Below are 18,845 nucleotides of genomic sequence, written 5' to 3'. Positions count from 1 at the left end.
GTGTTTTTATTTTATTTAACAGCTTTTTCTGAAAAATAAACACACTTCATATGAACCCGAAAGGATTATTTATGTATGAAATACACTCATAAAGATGAAAAGTTACTATTTAATACTTTAGGTGGTAAATTTCATATACAAACAAGTCAATCTGACAAACAACTGGGGCTCAGATTATCTGCAACGAAGCTCATTATTGAAAGAACACTCTTGTAATTAAAGTCCAGGGTTTGGCTCCACTGTGCACTATTTGATTTGTTAAAAAATAAATCAATGTATTCCTTTTTTTAAGTCTCGGATAAAGCGATCAATGGCGATTATAATGTAATTCACTTATTGATGACTGTGACTGTGAAGCTTAAATTTAACAAATGAGGTCTGCTTCATTCTTCTGTGCTGTTTGTGTGACTTTCTGTAAGAATCAGCAGAATAAGAACTCTTAATTTCTGCATATTCTTGCTTTATTTATCTGTTTGTTTTCTTACATTTTCTTTCCCCGTGTTTCTTTGTTGCACTGTTTTCACACAGGTGGTTTGACGACGTGTGATCTCATCACTGGATTAACGTGAAGCACCTGCAGCCTTTGAGCTCTGTCACGACAAAAAGCTGCTTTTTCATGTTAAAGTAGAGCTGCGTGATTTATATAGATACAGAAATGTTTAAATCAAGCTACTGTGGAAGAGCGTTAGTAGAAAAAAAGAATTAAAGAAAAAAAAAAACAGCATGAATTCTGAGATTAAAGTCAGAATTCTGAGATTATAAAAGAAAAGTCTGTGGAAATGTCAGATTTATGGGATTAAAAAAAAAGTCAGAATTCTGGGATTAAAGAAAAAATCTAAGAAAAAAGTCAGAATTCTGGGATTAAAGGAAAAAGTCTTTATTCTGAGATTAAATAAAAAAGTCAGAATTCTGAGATTAAAGAAAAAGTCTGAGAAAAGAGTCAGAATTCTGGGATTAAAGGAAAAAGTCTGAGGAAAAAATTAAGAATTCTGGGATTAAAGAAAAAAGTCTTTATTCTGAGATTAAAGAAAAAAGTCAGAATTCTGAGATTAAAGAAAAAGTCTGAGAAAAAAGTCAGAATTCTGGGATTAAAGGAAAAAGTACATATTCTGAGATTAAAGAAAAGTCTGAGGAAAAAGTCAGAATTCTAGGATTAAAGGAAAAAGTCTCTATTCTGAGATTAAAGAAAAAATCTAAGAAAAAAAAGTCAGAATTCTGAGATTAAAGAAAGTCTGAGGAAAAGTCACTATTCTGAGATTAAAGAAAAAACTGATGAAAAAGTCTGAATTTTGAGATTAAAGAAAAAGTCTGAGGAAATTTTGGAAAAACCGGAATTCTGAGATTAAAGTCAGAATGTTTAAACTTGTCTCTGTCAGGTTTTTTACATTTGTGTAGAAATCAAAAGTGCAACTTTGCAAGTTGTGAATCAACAAATGTGTAAATGTTAAAGGGCTCATGTCTCTCTGCTGCCCACAGTCAATAATGTTTGTTTAAGGTTCTTCTTTAGTCTCTCGTGTGTCCACACTGGGTGTGGTTGGGCGTGTCTCACTTTCACAGACACACCTGACTCTCGTCATCCCTTGTGATAAAAGCTGTTTTTTTCTCTCTGCTCTTGTTCAGTTTGTAGTTGACCGTCATGTGAACAACATCATCATCATCAGCTGCTCCTTCACTCTCTGTTTGTCCTTTTTGTTCCTCATGAGTTAAACTTTGTCCTCCAGTTGTTTTGTGTTCTCTGTTACAAGCAGCAAGGTCTTTAAATTGGAAGAGATAATTAATCTCAATGCCTCCTTCCTGGTGAAATACAGACTAAACCAATATATTTTACTTCTCCTAACTTTAGCTTGTGTTCTGTGTTGAATCATTAATTAGGAGAGAGGAGAAAACAAATAACACCCAGTTTTACTCGACTACTGGATCGAACTCAAGAAATTGTGCTTTTCCTTCTCGAATTCTGAGATTAAATCATTTGGCAGATTTCCGACATTGAAGTAAAAATTCACAATTCTGAGATCAAATACAAAGTCAGATTTCTGAGGAAAAAAATCTGAATTCTGTTATTAAGAAAAAAATAGAATTCTGAGGAAAAAGTCACAATTCTGAGATGAAAGAAAAAATCAGAATTCTGGGAAAGAAAATCAGAATTATGAGAGTAAAGAAAAAATCTGAATTCTGTTTTTAAGAAAATAATAGAATTCTGGGGAAAAGTCACAATTCTGAGAAAAAAAAAAAAAATAAATTCTGAGGTCAAATAAAAAGTCAGAAATCTGAGAAAGAAAATCAGAATTATGAGATTAAAGACAAAAATCAGGATTCTGAGATTTTAAAAAAGTCAAAATTCTGAGAAAGAAAATCAGAATTCTGAGTTTAAAGAAAAAAATCTGAATTCTGAGATTGAAGAAAAAGTCACAATTCGGGGAAAGAAAATCTGAATTCTGAGATCTTAATTCTGCCTTTTTTCAAAATCAAAATCAAAAATAGAGTGATTTAAAGTTGTAATTGGTTGTGATTTCAAGTAGAAAAAGGTGTTAATAAAGGATTTTATATCCACTTTTTGACTGAATCTTTAAAAAAGATTCAGTCTCTGGTTGAGCACAGAGACCAGGAACGCTGCCACTGTCCGCCGATCGATGGCTGATTACAGCTCCTGCTTTGGTTTAAGCACCTTCTTCATGGAGAGTGCAGTCCTACAGCAGCACCGGTCGATACAGACGGCCGCGTTAGAGCTTTCATATTAAAGCAGCGCAGCCTTAAGCGTGAGTTATTGTCTCTCGCTCACATAAGCTGATTATAACTCACTCCCACCGGTCCAAAAACAGGTTAAACTGGGCTGAATAAGCATTCGCTGCCGCGTTAAATGACTTTTTAAAGATCTTCAGCTCAGATCAGTGAACGTGTTCATTTTTTCTTTGTCCGGCAAAGGTGCGCATTACGATGGCGGCTAAATTTACGGCATTAACCGGGGGTCAGAAGACGACTAAACGCGGCGGTGTCTTCGGTCAAAACGGCGGTGGTCTTTTGCGCGTCTTCTTCAGTGGTACTGCAACTGGAATGGTTCAGGCAATAAGGCTCTGCTGGTTGCTGCCCTGTTGTGTGGGCGTCCCACAGGGCTCAAGTTTAGGGCCGCTGCTGGTTTTTTCCCCCACTTAATTTACTGTACTTCCTTTTTTTTAACCGGATCACAGGAGAGCACGGAACACGGAGTGACTGGAATCCACAGGCTTCAACGGATTCCATCTCTCGATACAAAAATCCCAGAATCCAAATTCTGTCTACCTCGATCAAAACATAATTGGGTTCTGTAGTAAAAATCCAATCCAGGAAGCTTTTTCCTGCCAACATGGTGTCAACAAACTTGAGTCGCCCGACGCCACCGGAGAGCTATACCTGCTAATTTTAGCGTTAAAGAGTGCTTTAAAGACGGGCCAGTTTTTCTGAAGGCTGTCAACCCCTGTACCACTATTTTGTGTTGCATGTACAGTAAACGGATACAAATGGATACAAAATGTTATTATTTAGCACTAATTTATTCAAATGGCTGCTAGTTTCGTGCTAAAAAGTTAGCAAAACCACCAACATTCGGGTATAACAGTCACAATTGGCTCTTACAAAATTAGAGGGAACAAATATAAACAACATTAGGGTGCAATGGCCGCAAAACGCTACTTTTGCAGAAATATAAGTAACGGTACCAAGTATATTCAGGTACAACTGCTACAGTTGCTAAAGTGTTGCAAAGTGTTGCAAAGTGTCGCAAAGTGTCGCAAAGTGTCGCAAAGTGTCGCAAAGTGTCGCAAAGTGTCGCAAAGTGTTGCCAGAAATAGGCAAAGCTTTTATTGGCTTTTTAATAATACATTCATTATTTATGGGTTAATGGGCCGCTGGGCCGGTCCAAATTGCTTGAAGGGCCGGTTCTGGCCCCCGGGCCCTTAAGTTGAACAGCCTCGTTCTATGACATTCAGCAGCACACGCTGTTTGTGGAGCTCAACGCCGTGTTAAAATATAATCCACGTGAACATGAAACGTAGCTTGTTACGGACAAAATGCTGCCGTGACCCGTTCATGGACATTTTTAGACACCGATCTCTTCTGCGATCCATAGACGTCACGTTTTTTTTTTCCTCCCCGACTGTCGCTGCAGTTGGACTTGCTGGTGTCAGCGGTGGATTTAATGGCAGTGGCAGAGTTTGTGTATCAGTGTGTGTGTATGTGCTCTCAGGACCCTTCGCGGCGCTGCTGACTGCCCAGATTACAGGAGCAGCGGCGTCGTCGATCGCTCGACACCTTTTTTTTAATTCAGGTGAAAGCTGCAATCTTGTTTCTGGCGACGGGGATTTATATCATTCAAATCCTCCTTGCGGCTGAAGATAAAAATATACTAATACGACCTTAGCAGAACCGTAAACCCCGTCAAACGGGTGAAAATGAACGGAATGCTCGGGTCGCCGTTGGAGATTGATTTATCTACCAGGACACACAGTCTTAAAGGGAAGAAGAAGAAGAAGAAGAAGAAAAAACATCCCTCATGTATCTTTAATGAGGCGTCTGCTGTTGTTTTTGTGCAGGTCGCGGCCATCGAGTCGTTTATCAAGCGAATTACGTGCATCACACACACTCTTAGCTGTGCTTTTATCACCTTGGTACGGCCCGCCGCGCTGATAAACCTGCTACAGATGTGCACGCCTCTAGGACTCGTGGGGGTCACCGGGGGATGTTTCCCAGAGTCCAGACTCCGCCAATGGGTACCCGGGGGGAGGGCGGGGGCATCTGTCTTGTAGATCGGCTTTTATATATGTGTGTGTGTGTGTGTGTTATGACGTGATAGAGGCCTTTTGGGTGTCATTACGGGCTGAGAAGGCACATCCATCTGAGTCATAAAGAGACCCAGGCCTCCCTTCAGTAGATGAAATGAAGGGAACCTCTGGGCTTGTTCCTTGTTCTTGTGTACTCGTATACGGGGGCGCATTAAAGGTGGTTTCGAAAAGACAAACGGGTATGGTGCGGCCATGATGGGTGTTTTTTACTCCACAGCACTAGGTGGCGATATGTGATATGTATATGATTTCCAGTTGACCTAATGCTTCACACATTCCCGGTCTTTTCTGACGTCCATTAACTTCCAAATGTCCAATTCTTTAAAGTGGACGTGCTATTTCTGCATGCTAACCTAGCTCCCTGGTGTCCTAATGAACATGCTTTAGTCCAAATACCTTAAGGATGAAGCACCACAGCAGTTCAATCACCCTGACAACAACAACAGCCCTGTTCAGAACGCTCGCTTTTGAGCGCCCGTCTCTGTCACTACGTCAGCGTCACTGAGGCTAACGGCGGCTAACGGCAGTTAGCATTTGGAAAAAAGGGCCATCATTTGCCGACTCTAGCCGGCACATTGCCGTCCTATATAAAATGTAAACCCTTCGAGGCTGGAAGTTTGCGTAGAACTCTGTGCTGCACTGACGTAGCAGCCAAGAATAGAACACTTCGCGGACCGCCGCTCTTCCGGGTACTATCGCACTCACCGTGCACTCTCGCGTTTTTTTACGGAAAAAGCGGAGCTCCGAGTCATCTATTTTCACACTTTGCCTACTCATAAGGCCTCCAGAGTCCCCAACAGAGGCGCAGCTTGTGAACAGGCAAGGCAGGCAACGGCTTGGGGCCCCCCCTGAGCCGATAGGGGGCCCCCCCGACACTCGGAGCCTGAGGACTGTTTTTACTGAAATGTGAGCAGCCGCCTCCCCGTCCCCCTCAAACAACAATGGGCGATTTGCAATGACATCTCAGTAGGAAACTCCCCTAAAGGGGCCCCACCTCACATTAACCTGTGTGAAGTTATCGTTCTGCAAGTTGGAAAATGAAGAGGATTATTTACAGTGTAATGTAAGCTTTTGTTTTAAAAGCTATTTACAGTATTTTATTGTTCTGTATATATTTTCACATACTTTTTAATGACAAGGTTTTTCCATGTTATTTCATTCATTTCCGGGAATGGTGTCAGATTATTTATAACATAATGGTGATGAACATGGATGATGGTTGGAAGGAAGGGCCCCCCTGGGAATTTTTGCTTAGGGCCCCTACAGACTCTAGAATCGCCTCTGGTCCCAAATATAAGTATTAAAATGATTAGGACGCAACAACAAAAAAACCCCAAAAAATTGGCCTTAAACATAAGAAAGTCCAGTTTCAGTTGCTCTTGCTCAGTCATTGGACGCGTTGACGTCTGCGGGGGGGGGGGGCTTTGAGCTCGCTAACGTAGCTCGGCGCCGCCGTCACATCGATCACACAGCTGATTTGACACAGTGACGGCGATGCTTGTTGCTTCAGCCCGGGCCTGAATGACCCACATTGAGGCAGCCAATGCAACGCCTGAGGAGGAGGAGGAGGAGGAGGAGGAGGAGGAGGAGGAGGAGGAGGAGGAGGAGGAGGAGGAGGAGGAGGAGGAGGAGGAGGAGGAGGAGGAGGAGGAGGAGGAGGAGGAGGTGTTTTTCCCGTGTTGTAGAGGGAAATGGGTGTGAAACACACCATTTTTTGCAAATAAATACATCTAGAAATAAATAAAGATTTGGGTCATCGCAGACAGCCGAAACAGAAATCGTTCATCACTCTCAGTCTTTGCTGAGCTCGAGTTTAAAAAAAAAAAAAAAAAAAAAAAAATGGGGGGGGGGGGAGAGGGAGAGGAAGCCAGGAGGGGAAATGGTTTTCGCAAAGAGATGGAGAGAGCAGCAGCTGTGCTGTGGTGTATTACGCTGTCGCTGTCAGGCCGGGCTTATTGAATTGATGTCACTCCTTTTAAACTCCAGTAAGGGTTGGGTTCACTGGTGTGTGTGTGTGTGTGTGTGTGAGGGAAGGAAGGCAGAGGCGGAGGCAGGGGGGGCGGGGAGGACGGGGGGGGGCTGGGGAGAACACAGATATAACTGTGGTTTTCCTGTGAATCTCAAGAGCCTGGCGACCTTCCAGAGACTCAAGGAGGTTCCTGAGCCCCGAGGCGCTCCAGCCTCCTCTCCAATGAGATCACATTCACCTCCAATTTCGCACATATTTGCGTTTGTGTAGGTTTGGTTTTTTTTTGCGGCATGCACATACATGTGTGGGTGTGTGTGTGTGTGTGTGTGTGTGTGTGAGTAAACACATGAGTGTGTCTTTTTTTTTTTTTGCTCCCACACAAGTCCAAATAGAAATACACACCGTCAATAAGCTGGCAGGAAAGACCCTAAACTCTGTTTTCGTTATTTTAGCACATGAGACGAGCCTCGCAGGATGAGAGAGTTTATTATTATTGTCAAAAGTTTCTCGGCCTTTTTATCAAAGGGAAAAATCAATATGTGACAATATGTGAAAAAAAAAAAAAAAGTGAAAGATACCTGGTGTGTGCTCGGAGCGCTTTGCAAGCGTAATCGTTTAATCCAATTTATACAGAGCGCTCGGTTCACGTGTGAAGCAAGACATGAAATGAGAGCGTTCCCGACCCGACTGGGTCGTCAGGTGGCGCTGTTTGCGACACCTGACGACGAGTATTTTGACGTGAGGAAACAATTTGGCTTCGCTTCTCACTTTATCTCGTCACTCTCTCTCTCTCTGTGTCTCTGGTTGCAATTACAATAATGACTAAAGTTGGACATAAATCTCGTGTCCTCTCCACAGTCTGTCCCTTTGCTGCAGACATTTCAATATTCACTGGTGTGTGTGTGTGTGTGTGTGTAGCGTAGCGTAGCATTGCTGTAGTGAGTCATGTCACACGCGGTTAATGGTGATGGTACTTTAGATAATGTAAACACTGTGCTGTGCCTTGGTTTCCCCTATAGCTAAGCGAGCTAATGCGATCGACGTAACTTAGAGAATTCCCAGTTCCATGGGAACTGTTGTAGTACCACAAGTGGCCACTAGGTGTCAGGAAACCTCACAGGTGTGTGAACCTCGAGTCATTTATGAAGTGGAGGCGAGTCAGGGATAGCGTTAGCTTGCTAGCCTGGCTACTGCTACTTACAGCCAGTTTTCCAGGAGTGGGTTAGCTTCACTGCTCCTGTAAACTTAAAAAAAACCTGTATTTTATCTTCAATTTCTGCTAAATTGATACAACAATGATCAAAAGAGCATCTGTCGTTGCTTTTGAAGCAGAAACCTAACAGGTGTGTCAACTTCGAGTCATTTATGAAGGTGAGTCAGGGATAGCGTTAGCTTGCTAGCCTGGCTACTGCCAAGTAAGAGAGTTTTTTTGGAAGCAGAAAATAAAATCTCCCACTGTCTCTTTTCGACGCTACCAAGCTAACGGCATAGCGTTAGCTTGCTATCCTGGCTACGGCAACTTACAGCCAGTTATCGAGCAGTGGGTTAGTTTCACTGCACCTGTACACTCAAAAAATTGATAAAATAACGATTTAAAAGAGCACCTGTAGTTGTTTTTTGAAGCAGGAAACCTCGCAGGTGTGTAAACTCCGAGTCATTTATGAAGTGGAGGCGACTCAGGGAGGAACTTCCTGTCAATAAAATCTCCGTCTGTCTCTTTTCGTTGCATAGTGTTAGCTTGCTAGCCTGGCTACTGCTACTTACAGCCAGTTATCCAGCAGTGTGTTAGCTTCACTGCACCTGTACACTCAAAAAATGTGTATTGTATCTTAAATTTCTGCCAAATTGGTGAAATAACGATTTAAAAGAGCACCTGTAGTTTTTTTTGAAGCAGGAAATAAAATATCCCACTGTCTCGTTTCGACGGTACCAAGCTAACGGCATAGCGTTAGCTTGCTAGCCTTGTTGCGGCTACTTACAGCCAGTTATCCAGCAGTGGGTTAGTTTCACTGCACCTGTACACTCAAAAAAAAGGTTTCACTTTCACTTTTCTGCGAAATTGATAAAATAACGATTTAAAAGAGCACCTGTAGTTGTTTTTTGAAGCAGGAAACCTCACAGGTGTGTGAACTCCGAGTCATTTATGAAGTGGAGGCGACTCGGGGAGGAACTTCCTGCCAATAAAATCTCCCTCCGTCTCGTTTCGTCCTCCCTCCCGTTTCCTCCGTCCCTCTGCAGCAGCTCACTGGCTTTAGTCCACGTTTTATTGTCTAGCTTAACTACACGGCACAGCAGCGTAATAGACTATTGACTTGTTGTCACGGATTTGCAAATAGGCTTGTATACGGCAGAAGGGGTTTGGGAATAAATATGAAGCGGCGATGGCTTCGCTCATTCCGCTCCGCGTTGCACGGCTCAGCCTCGGCCCCCGGCGATGCCGTCTGTAAAGAATCACCAGGCCGGACAGGTCTCGACTGCGGTTGTCTGTGCTGCGCGGTTGAGCCCGTCCGTCCTCGTTAGACGGGCGGCGAGATTGACACGCGCGCCAAAACTTCCAACTTCAGCCGCTGATGAAACCCTGTGAACACTGGCGATAATGAATCACCATTAGCCCGGTCACACAAACGGCTGACAACCAATTTAGAGGGCGGGGAGATGCTGCAGGTAAACGTGCACCCCCCCCCCCCGTGCAGAGTGCCATTCTCTAAAAACCTCTGTCACGGCCACGTCGCACTGATTACAGCCTGTCTGCTGAGATATTTGTCAGCTCACCTCGAGTCATTTTCATGCACGAAACACAAACACACAAGTGGCGTTGTTGGGATGTTTGCTGCAGCTTTTGCTGACTGCTCCATAAGTGGGTGCACGCTGACATCTAGTGGCGGCAAATAAACACAACGACGACACATGTTTTTTGTTTTTTTTCTATTTCAGCAGTGGTGAAAGTTGGTGGCACATTTTATTGTGCACGACTTTAATTCATGAAGTAAACAACGTGTTACTGTTGTTCAGGTTGACCAACAGTTAAAAAAAATACTTTAAAGGCTTTAAGTAGCTGTAAATGCCTTTTTATTGAGTCCCTTAAGTGACTAAATAATCATTATTCAACTTTGTTATTCATTTTAATTAAACATAATTCACCCTTTGACCCTTAATATAAAGTCTCACAGATGTTTTTAGTATGCTGTGTGCTTATTTAAGGCTCACACTGAGCATTAATGAAAATAAACGATGGTGTTTTGTGTGTTTGTGACGTCTTTGACCCACTTTACAATAACACGAATAATAATAACGTTAAATAACGACAACAGAACCACGCTAAACAATGCCTCCAATAAGGAAATACACAAAATATCCACAGACATACAGAGAATGGACTAAAAATGTAGTAAAAAATACATATATATGTATATATTTATATGCATATGCACATTCACTATGCATACATGCATATACTGACTGTGTGTTTAAATAGGGCGTAATATCTTTTAATTCTACAAGTGCACTGCAAACAAAGGGTTAAACTGGCTCCTCCTCTCAGGGATGACTCATCAAAAACCAGAAACAGGAAGTGCTCAGAGTGAAGCTCGGCTGCTGTCACAGGACACATTTGTTGTCAGGTATGTTTTGCCTCTAACACTCGTTCTACGAAGCCCGCCGGCTCCTCCGTTTGCCTCCAAAAGCTTACAAGAGATACAAGAGTGGAGTCGAGCCGCAGGAATGCATGGAAATAAGAAAAAAGCAAAGAGTTTTTCCTCTTCCCCATGTGTTTGTTTACTCAGCAGCTGATGCTTTCACTTTCAGGCAGAGTCTCTCTGGCACAGGGTCCGCGGTCATGGCAGGCAGGCTCGCGGCGGACCTCTACTGCTCCGTATGCTGCGAGATCTTCAAGGAGCCGGTGGTCCTCAAGTGCAGCCACAGCTTCTGCAAGTCTTGCCTGCAGCAGTACTGGGGTCACCGGGGGGTGAACCGGGACTGCCCACTGTGCCGCAGGCAGAGCGCGGACGAACCGGTGCCCAGTCTGACCCTGAAGAACCTGTGCGAGACCTACGCCCTGCAAGAGAGCGAGGAGGAGGACGAGGAGGACGCGGTCACGTCGGCGTGCGAGCTGGACCAGGCCAACGAGATGTGTCTCCTGCACGGGGAGAGGCTCAAGCTCTTCTGCCTGGTGGACAAGGAACCGATCTGCGTGGTTTGCCACACGTCGAAGAAGCACAAGCGGCACGACTGTTGCCCCGTGAGCGAGGCTGTGGCCGACGCGAAGGTAAAGGTTTCCAAGAAGTTCCCGTTGAACTTGAAGTCGTAGGCGGGATCGCTAGGACAACTGAGGGTTGAGCGATTACCCAACGAAAAGATTCAGGGACGTTCTACAGTTGATCACCCGAGTTTCCACCTTGACAACGACCAACCAGAACCGATTGTCCCGTACTAACCGCATTATCTGTCCTCGTAGGAGAAAATCGCGTCATCTGTCGGCCTCCTGCAGGAGAAGAGGAACGCTTTCGACAAAATTCGGAAAAGCTACGAGGACAACGTGGCGCACATTCAGGTGTCGTGTCGTCCGGTGTTTTTTTTTCCCCCCCCCAGATTGCGCCATTTCTTTCTTTTCCTCACTGTTGCACCTTTTTTGGGGGGGGGGGTTTTCAGTCCCAGGCCAGATTCGTGGAGAGGCGAACGCGCGAGGAGTTCCAGAGACTCCGCGACTTCCTCCAAGCAGAGGAGGAGGCCAGGATGGAAGCGCTGAGGCTGGAGGAGGAGCAGAAATGTGCGGGGACGAGACGGAAGCTCGAGGAGATGGAGAGCAAAGTGGCGTCCGTGACGGCGTCGATCAAAGCCTTGGAGGACGAGATGGAGTTGGAGAACATCCCTCTGCTTTGCGTACGTTTCTAGATGTTCATTCAAGGACACAAAACCTGTTGTGTTTTAAAGTCTCGTATTAATGAAGTTACATTTTTTTTTTCCCTCCAGAGATGCCAGGACGCACCTGCAGGGTAGAAAGTCCTTTTTTTAAAGTTTTCAAGCTTTTGCTTTTCTTTCATAACCTGAGAGATTTTACGGTATTTACGGTTTCCCCCGCAGAGCTGAAAGTGAAGAAGAAGATTCCGCGATGGAGCCGGTGTCTCTCATCGGTGTGGCCGAACACGTGGGCTCTCTGGCGTTCAACGTCTGGAAGAAGATGCGCACCATCATCAAATACAGTGAGTAAACGCTGGCGGGCACCAGGGCTGTCGCGTCAGCCGGGTAATCCGAACGTAGGCCGTAGACATACTTTGGGATCCAGTGAGACGGTCTGTTGGGTCATTTGTTGGTAATACCAATTACAAATTCCTATCTGAACCCTCAAGCTCAACCCTTAATCTTAACTGGCCCTTAAAAGGGGGGGTTTCGCTGCTTTCGGCAACACGCAATGCATTCTGGGTAGCCCTTGCTCCCAAGGGTGGTCTCGGAAAATCTCAATATTGAGGGCGATACAGCCCTTAAACTTGCCCCTCAATTTTATTTTTCTGAGAATCGGGACAGCACTTGCACTAGAGGGAGCGCGCATTTTTGAGATTGAGGGTTAGGCAAGGAATGGGAATTCACCCCAAGTCTTGTTTCCTAACGTGTTTTCTTCAGCGCCGGTCATCCTGGACCCAAACACCGCCGCCCCGTGGCTCATCCTGTCGGACGACCTCACCAGCGTCTGCGACAGCGACCAGAAGCAGCAGCTGCCCGACAACCCGGAGAGGTTCAACCCCGACACGGCCGTCCTGGGCCACGCGGGCTTCGCGTCGGGCAAACACGCCTGGGACGTCAACGTGGGAGAAAACGCGGCGTGGGTCGTCGGTGTGGCCAAGGAGTCCGTCAAGCGGAAAGAGAAGGTGTCTTCGGTGCTGATGAACGGCTTCCTGTGCATCTACTTTTACCACCAGATGTACTTCGCAGGTACCTCGCCCCTGACTCGGCTCGCCCTGAAGAGCAACCCGCAGAAGATCCGAGTGTTGCTGGACTGCGACAAGGGCCGCGTGTCGTTCTACAACCCGCACGACAACGCGCACATCTACACGTTCAAGCACGCCGTCGCCGAGAAAGTCTTCCCCTACTTCTGGGTCGGCTGTCAGAAGTTCCCGCTGACGGTCGACCCGCAGGAGGTCTCCGTGATGGCCGTGGAGTATTGCTGAGAGGAAGTTTTTCAGTTCACTGCACATACATCAAAAGCGCCTTCTCTGCACACTTAAAGCTTAAAGTTCGGTGAAGTTGCACGTTGCAGCTGAATATCCTTCCCCTCACAGGTTGTCGGAGATCCTGTGTCGATGACAATTCGTACAATCGGGTTATGGTACACTTGATATCAAGTGAAATGATTTAATCTTCCGTTTCTGCCAAATTAAGGTAATTTCACCTCTAGTTTTACACACCGGGCCTTTTTCAAATTCCATGTTTACTCTGATAATAAGTGCCATTGTATCGCTATAAATCATTGTCTGAACTAATGAAAAATCTCATTTGTATTGCTTTAGCATGTCGATCTTCTCATGCCGTCACATGAGCCAGGTCTGTTTCCGATGTTCAAACACTAATGATGGAGTTTGTGGGCACTTATTTACAAATAAATAATTTCTCAATAGCGTGGCTCCCCCTCGATTTTGTACAAATAACATCATTGTGTCACAAGGTTGTGTTTGTTTTGATATAAATTGGCGTACAAACATATTTATGACGCAAAATGAATCAATTTCTCTTTGTGTCACCGTGAACATCCAAACAGGAGCAGACGTGAGTTGCTAACGCGGTAGTTCTGACCCACACACCTGTGTTAGCAAAAAAGGGCTAGCTAGCTTGCGGGCTGGATACCTCAAAATGTGTGTGTTATGCTATTTTTCTAGCTTAAACATACAAAAAAACAACAGTTGTTTGACTAAAGTCCAGTATACACCTCGACATATTCAAAACTCCACGTTTTAATTAATATTCAAAGACGTTATTCGGGTTATTCAGTAAATGCTATATGCTATATCCAAATACTACGGTGGCTCTGAAATAGGAAAACACAACAATATGAACTGAAAACACACGACGTCATCAACTAAAAACGACATTAACTGAGAACACGTGACGACGTTAACTGAAAACGACATTAGCTGAAAACACAAGACGAGATTTACTGAAGACGACATTAGCTGAAAATACAAGACGACATTAACTGAAAACACAAAACGACATTAACTTCAACACAAAATGACATTCACTGAAAACACACAACCAAACTAACTGAAAACGACATTAACTTCAACACAAAATGACATTAACTGAAAACACACAATAACATTAACTGAAAACGAAATTAGCTGAAAACACAAAATGACATTAACTGAAAACACGCAACCAAACTAACTGAAAACGACAATAACTTCAACACAAAATGACATAAACTGAAAACACACAACAAAATTAGCTGAAAACACACAACATCAACTGAAAACGACCTTTACTGAAAACACACAACGACATTAACTTCAACACAAAATGACATTACCTGAAAACACAAAATGACATTAACTGAAAACGACATTAGCTGAAAACACACAACGACATTAACTGAAAACACACAACAACATTAACTGAAAACGCACAACAACATTAGCTGAAAACACAAAATGACATTCACTGAAAACACACAACATCATTAGCTGAAAACACAAAATCACATTAACTGAAAACGCACAACATCATTAACTGAAAACACACAACATTAACTTAAAACGACATTAAGTGAAAACACGCAACCAAACTAACTGAAAATGACAATAACTTCAACACAAAATGACAAACTGAAAACACACAACAAAATTAGCTGAAAACACACATCAACTGAAAACGACCTTTACTGAAAACACACAACGACATTAACTTCAACACAAAATGACATTAACTGAAAACGACATTAGCTGAAAACACAAAATGACATTAACTGAAAACACACAACAACATTAACTGAAAACGCACAACAACATTAGCTGAAAACACAAAATCACATTAACTGAAAACACACAACAACATTAACTGAAAATGCACAACAACATTAGGTGAAAACACAAAATGACATTCACTGAAAACACACAACATCATTAACTGAAAACACACAACATTAACTTAAAACGACATTAAGTGAAAACACGCAACCAAACTAACTGAAAACGACATTAACTGCAGCCACTTCAACACAAAACATTTCAATTTATTGCACTTTCACTTTAATAATTATGAGAAACTCCAGCAGGAATTTGACCCACTTATAAAATAAACAAAAATAAAAGGTATAATAAAACATATGTATGATCATGTAGAATACATGTAAGAAACTGACTTGCTGGCCAAAAAAAAAAAAAAAAAGCCAGGATTGTGAGATTAAAGTCAACATTTTGCTTTAATCTCACAATCCCTGTCTTTTTACTACTACAGTGTACATGTACACACAAGAGAAGCCGCTGTGCTTCATAGAGTTCACATAACTTTATTAGCATTTAGCCTTTAGCCTCTTTAACGACATTCTCTCATATTCTGCTGCTGTTTTTTGTTTTTTTTAATTTCACTCGCAAACTCAGTCATTTAGCGGTTCATTGTGTTTTGACGCTGGAGGAGCGACCACTGCAGCACTGAAGGTAAACGTTTAACCACAATATCAGTGACAATAATAATAATATTAATAACAATAATAGATAATCATATTAGCTTATTAGCTGCTATGCTAACGGGGGGGGGGAGCTAATGTTAAACTGAGTCTAGGTGCAAATTAAATTAACTTTTAAAAACGCTCCGCTCGATTCACAACAACACAGATAATAAATATGTGTCTGAAAATGTGTTAAGTGTCGCGTTAACTGATGATTTATTCACCTGTCAGTGGTTTTTTTATTGATTTAAAGGATGACTTTTGTCGGTTTGTGTCGAAAACGATGACGTTGTCGAACGTTCTTTTTGTCACGGAGAGAATATTCATAATATTTATAATATAAGAGGAAAAATAGACGAATTGTTAATTGAGTCAAGGATTAATCACTGCAGCCCTCGTGTAAACCGCTGAAATTAGACGACTTTATTTGAATTTAGACTCAAACTATTCAAGTAATTGATGAATTAATTGTTGTAGCCACGATAATTCAACAGAATAACTTCCAATATTTGGCATTTTATTAGTTTACTGCATGTTTAAATGAAGCCAAGCACTGCAGTTGTGCATGAACACCAAGATTTGTGCATGAACACCAAGGTGTGTGCGTTAAATGTGACATTTGAACAGTATAACACATATTTAAGACAACATTTGTTTGAGTCTTTGTCTCTTAATGTGCAAAAAAACTACAGAAACTACGCGTTCTTCCCGCTCTATTCTCCGAGAGCGAAATAAACCGTAATAACCACACGACGTGCTGCCGGAAACCGTTTGGGATTTGGGTAAAATCTTGTGCAACCTTGACTCCTTCTTCTTCTTCTCTCTTCTTTGCTGCCAGTTTACCAAACCTGAACTCCTTAAAAAAACAAATCGAGGTTCACGATCAAGATGGCCGCCCCCTCGTCCAGCAGAAGGAGCAAGAGAAACATGGCGGCGAGCGTCTCCGAGCCGCTGGCGAAATCGTCCAAAGTCACGCTGCTGAGTCCGTCCCTCCTCCTCCTGGAAATCCCCTCGGACACCAACACCAGCCTCCCGATATGGGACGCCATGAGAGCCCAGCACGTCGACGTCACCTGGACCGTCAACCCCTACAGCGTCAGCGTCCACTTCACCCCCAAGACCTCCAAGCAAGAGAGGGAGGGGACCCCGTCCGACGTGGCCAAGCCCTCGTTCGGTTCCACCAACGTGCTGCAGCCGCACATGGTCATCCAGTCCATCACGCCGCTCCACGACACCTCGCAGAACACCACCCGCGTCCTGCTCACCTTCTCTCAAAACACCACCCAGATATTTGCGGGTCAGCAGCAGCAGAAAAGACCGCTCCACCCCGAGCCGGCCACCTCCTTCATCTTCTCCCTGCCTCTCATCATCACCCAACCGCAGCCCGTCCCTCAACCCATCGCCTCCGCCACCGCCGCCGCCACGGGGAAACTGGTCCTGCGCAGCGCCCAGGCCCCCGAGGCCGCGCTGTCCAAGGCGCCGGTGCCCACGCCTTACCACACGAAGAGCTGCTCCGACGTCCTCATCTGCGACGACTTCCTCTTGAGCAAGTGCCTCGCGGGCAGGAAGTGCAAGATGCACCACACGCCGTACCCGTTTCACTGGCAGCGGTGGAACGTGTTCTCCCAGGAGTGGGTGGACTTCCCCATCCACGCTCAGGCCTTACTGGAACGGATCTACTGCAACGTTGAACAAGATGTGATAGGCATCAAGGACGGGTGAGCGAGAGGATAAATCGAGATGTCTTGTGATTGTGATCGTTTTTGTTGTTTGGAGCTCACTTGATGCTTGTTGTTGTTGTTGTTGTTGTGCTGTAACCCACGCAGACGAGACGGCTACACTCTAACCTTCGACACAATGGAGGTGGACGATCCGTCCGACTACGACCGGGTACGGCGACTCACGAACTCCGACTCGCCCGAACGAAATAGTTTCTTCCCGAGCAGTTGGAAAATCTACTGGTGGAACAACACCACCTGGAAGGAGTACGACAAGGTTCGAATTGTTTTTTTTTGCCATTTTCCGTTTTTTTAGCCGATCGCTTCTCGTAAAAACTTGACGACGACGACTACGACTTCTCGCCCTCTTTTTGCAGAAAGTCTCCAACGTGCTGCGCAAGGCGATGCAGGAGAAGGAGCCCGAGTGTTCGTTCTACATCAGCTCGCAGGCGTACAAGGTGGACTTCACCACCATGAGCCAGACCAACATCACCACCGGGTTCCTCAGGGACGTCCGATGGCGACCCGAGTACCGCTCCCCTGCGTCCATGATGCCTCACCTGCAGTATGGTTTTTTTTATTTTATTCATTCATTCATTCATTCAAGTTGGTATTTGTGACCCCGCCTTTCGCTCTATGTCAGCTGGGATTGGCACCAGCGCCCCCCCCCCCACCTCGCGTGGAGGACAACATATTACCTTGTCCGCGCGGTTGCCTTCATATGCATCTCCTCTACATCTTCTACATCCAGGACAGGAATCCAGATTGATCCCACCAAGCCTGCCACTGGTCCGCCGGGGGAAAACTTCAGCGTGGACCCTCTGGGAGACTTCAGCACCTGGTATCCTCCCGTGTGGCGCTTGTCCTCTCAGGAGGAGGAGTACAGCCTGGTGGACGTCCCGACGGGGACAAAGGCCTACCAGAGCATCCAAAGCCTCTTCTACCAGAGCCTGCCTGACACCAAGGTGGACATCATCAGCATCGAGCAGGTCCAGAACCAGCTCCACTGGGACAAGTACCAAAGGTAACGGCTGCCGTTTTAATTGTCTTTTGAGTATCGGTCGGTAAAAGGCTCACTAACGTGTCTTTGCAGGCACAAGGCGTACATGCAGAAGCAGCACACCAAGTCCAAAGAACCGCTCGAGAGACACCTCTTCCACGGCACGAGCAAAGAGTCCGCCGAGGACATCTGCCACAACAACTTTGACCCGCGCGTGGCCGGCATCAACGGCGTCTCGTACGGCTACGGCTCCTACTTCTCCACCACCGCGTCCTACTCGCACACCTTCACGGCCATGGCCAAGCTGGTGGACACCCGCCACATGTTCCTGGCCAAAGTGCTGGTGGGCAAGGTGTACCTGGGCCAGAACAACTTCCGCCGGCCGCCGCCGCTCGTCTCCAAGACGAAGCAGCACTGCCTCTACGACAGCTGCGTGGACAACGTGTACAAGCCCAGCATGTTCGTGGTGTTTGACAGCTGCCAGTGCTACCCGTACTACCTGATCAAGTACAAAACCCTTCCCAAAGAGATCGTCATTTGAAAGAAAAAAAAAAAAATGGCGTTAAAGGTGTCCGGGAAATGTTTCACGTTAAAGTACCGTGACAATTTTTCAGTTCCGTCGTCCGAGTGATAAATTATGCGTTTCTAAAAATGTGTTTTTAAAGAGAAAAAAAAAGTAGAAGCGTTTTAA

The 18,845-nt window shown here is 44.7% G+C and overlaps 2 protein-coding genes across 3 annotated transcripts; both read left to right on the top strand.

Moving 5' to 3' along the window:
- Positions 1-10,357: 10,357 nt before the first annotated feature.
- LOC310941641 (E3 ubiquitin-protein ligase TRIM35-like) lies at positions 10,358-13,381 on the top strand. 2 transcript variants are annotated; one of them, XM_083906832.1, is made up of 7 exons: positions 10,358-10,403; positions 10,588-11,047; positions 11,237-11,332; positions 11,431-11,661; positions 11,752-11,774; positions 11,863-11,981; positions 12,400-13,381. In XM_083906832.1, the coding sequence occupies exons 2-7, from the start codon at positions 10,619-10,621 to the stop codon at positions 12,942-12,944; spliced, it is 1,443 nt and encodes a 480-aa protein (XP_083762958.1). In that variant the 5' UTR covers positions 10,358-10,403; positions 10,588-10,618; the 3' UTR covers positions 12,945-13,381. The 2 variants fall into 2 exon arrangements, with proteins under 2 accessions (XP_083762958.1, XP_083762957.1); XM_083906831.1 differs by lacking the exon at positions 10,358-10,403 and having other exon boundaries at positions 10,458-11,047.
- Positions 13,382-16,324: 2,943 nt separating this feature from the next.
- LOC310941569 (protein mono-ADP-ribosyltransferase TIPARP-like) lies at positions 16,325-18,695 on the top strand (the record flags this gene model as incomplete). The annotated part of the gene is made up of 5 exons (XM_083906756.1): positions 16,325-17,154; positions 17,263-17,431; positions 17,532-17,719; positions 17,906-18,178; positions 18,248-18,695. 5 exons carry the CDS (start codon positions 16,325-16,327, stop codon positions 18,693-18,695), a joined length of 1,908 nt encoding a protein of 635 aa, XP_083762882.1.
- Positions 18,696-18,845: the final 150 nt, after the last annotated feature.

The sequence above is a fragment of the Microchirus variegatus genome (genome assembly GCF_963457635.1).
Source record: "Microchirus variegatus genome assembly, chromosome: 20".
Taxonomy (NCBI): Eukaryota; Metazoa; Chordata; class Actinopteri; order Pleuronectiformes; family Soleidae; genus Microchirus; species Microchirus variegatus.
This window is presented reverse-complemented; position numbering and strand designations above follow the sequence as displayed.

Excerpts from the sequence above, each read along its gene's own strand:
- LOC310941641 (XM_083906831.1), top strand. The coding sequence starts at position 10,508 with ATGGAAATAAGAAAAAAGCAAAGAGTTTTTCCTCTTCCCCATGTGTTT. Across the intron at positions 11,048-11,236 it reads AGGCTGTGGCCGACGCGAAG|GAGAAAATCGCGTCATCTGT; the intron begins GTAAAGGTTTCC and ends CTGTCCTCGTAG. Across the intron at positions 11,333-11,430 it reads ACAACGTGGCGCACATTCAG|TCCCAGGCCAGATTCGTGGA; the intron begins GTGTCGTGTCGT and ends GGGGGTTTTCAG.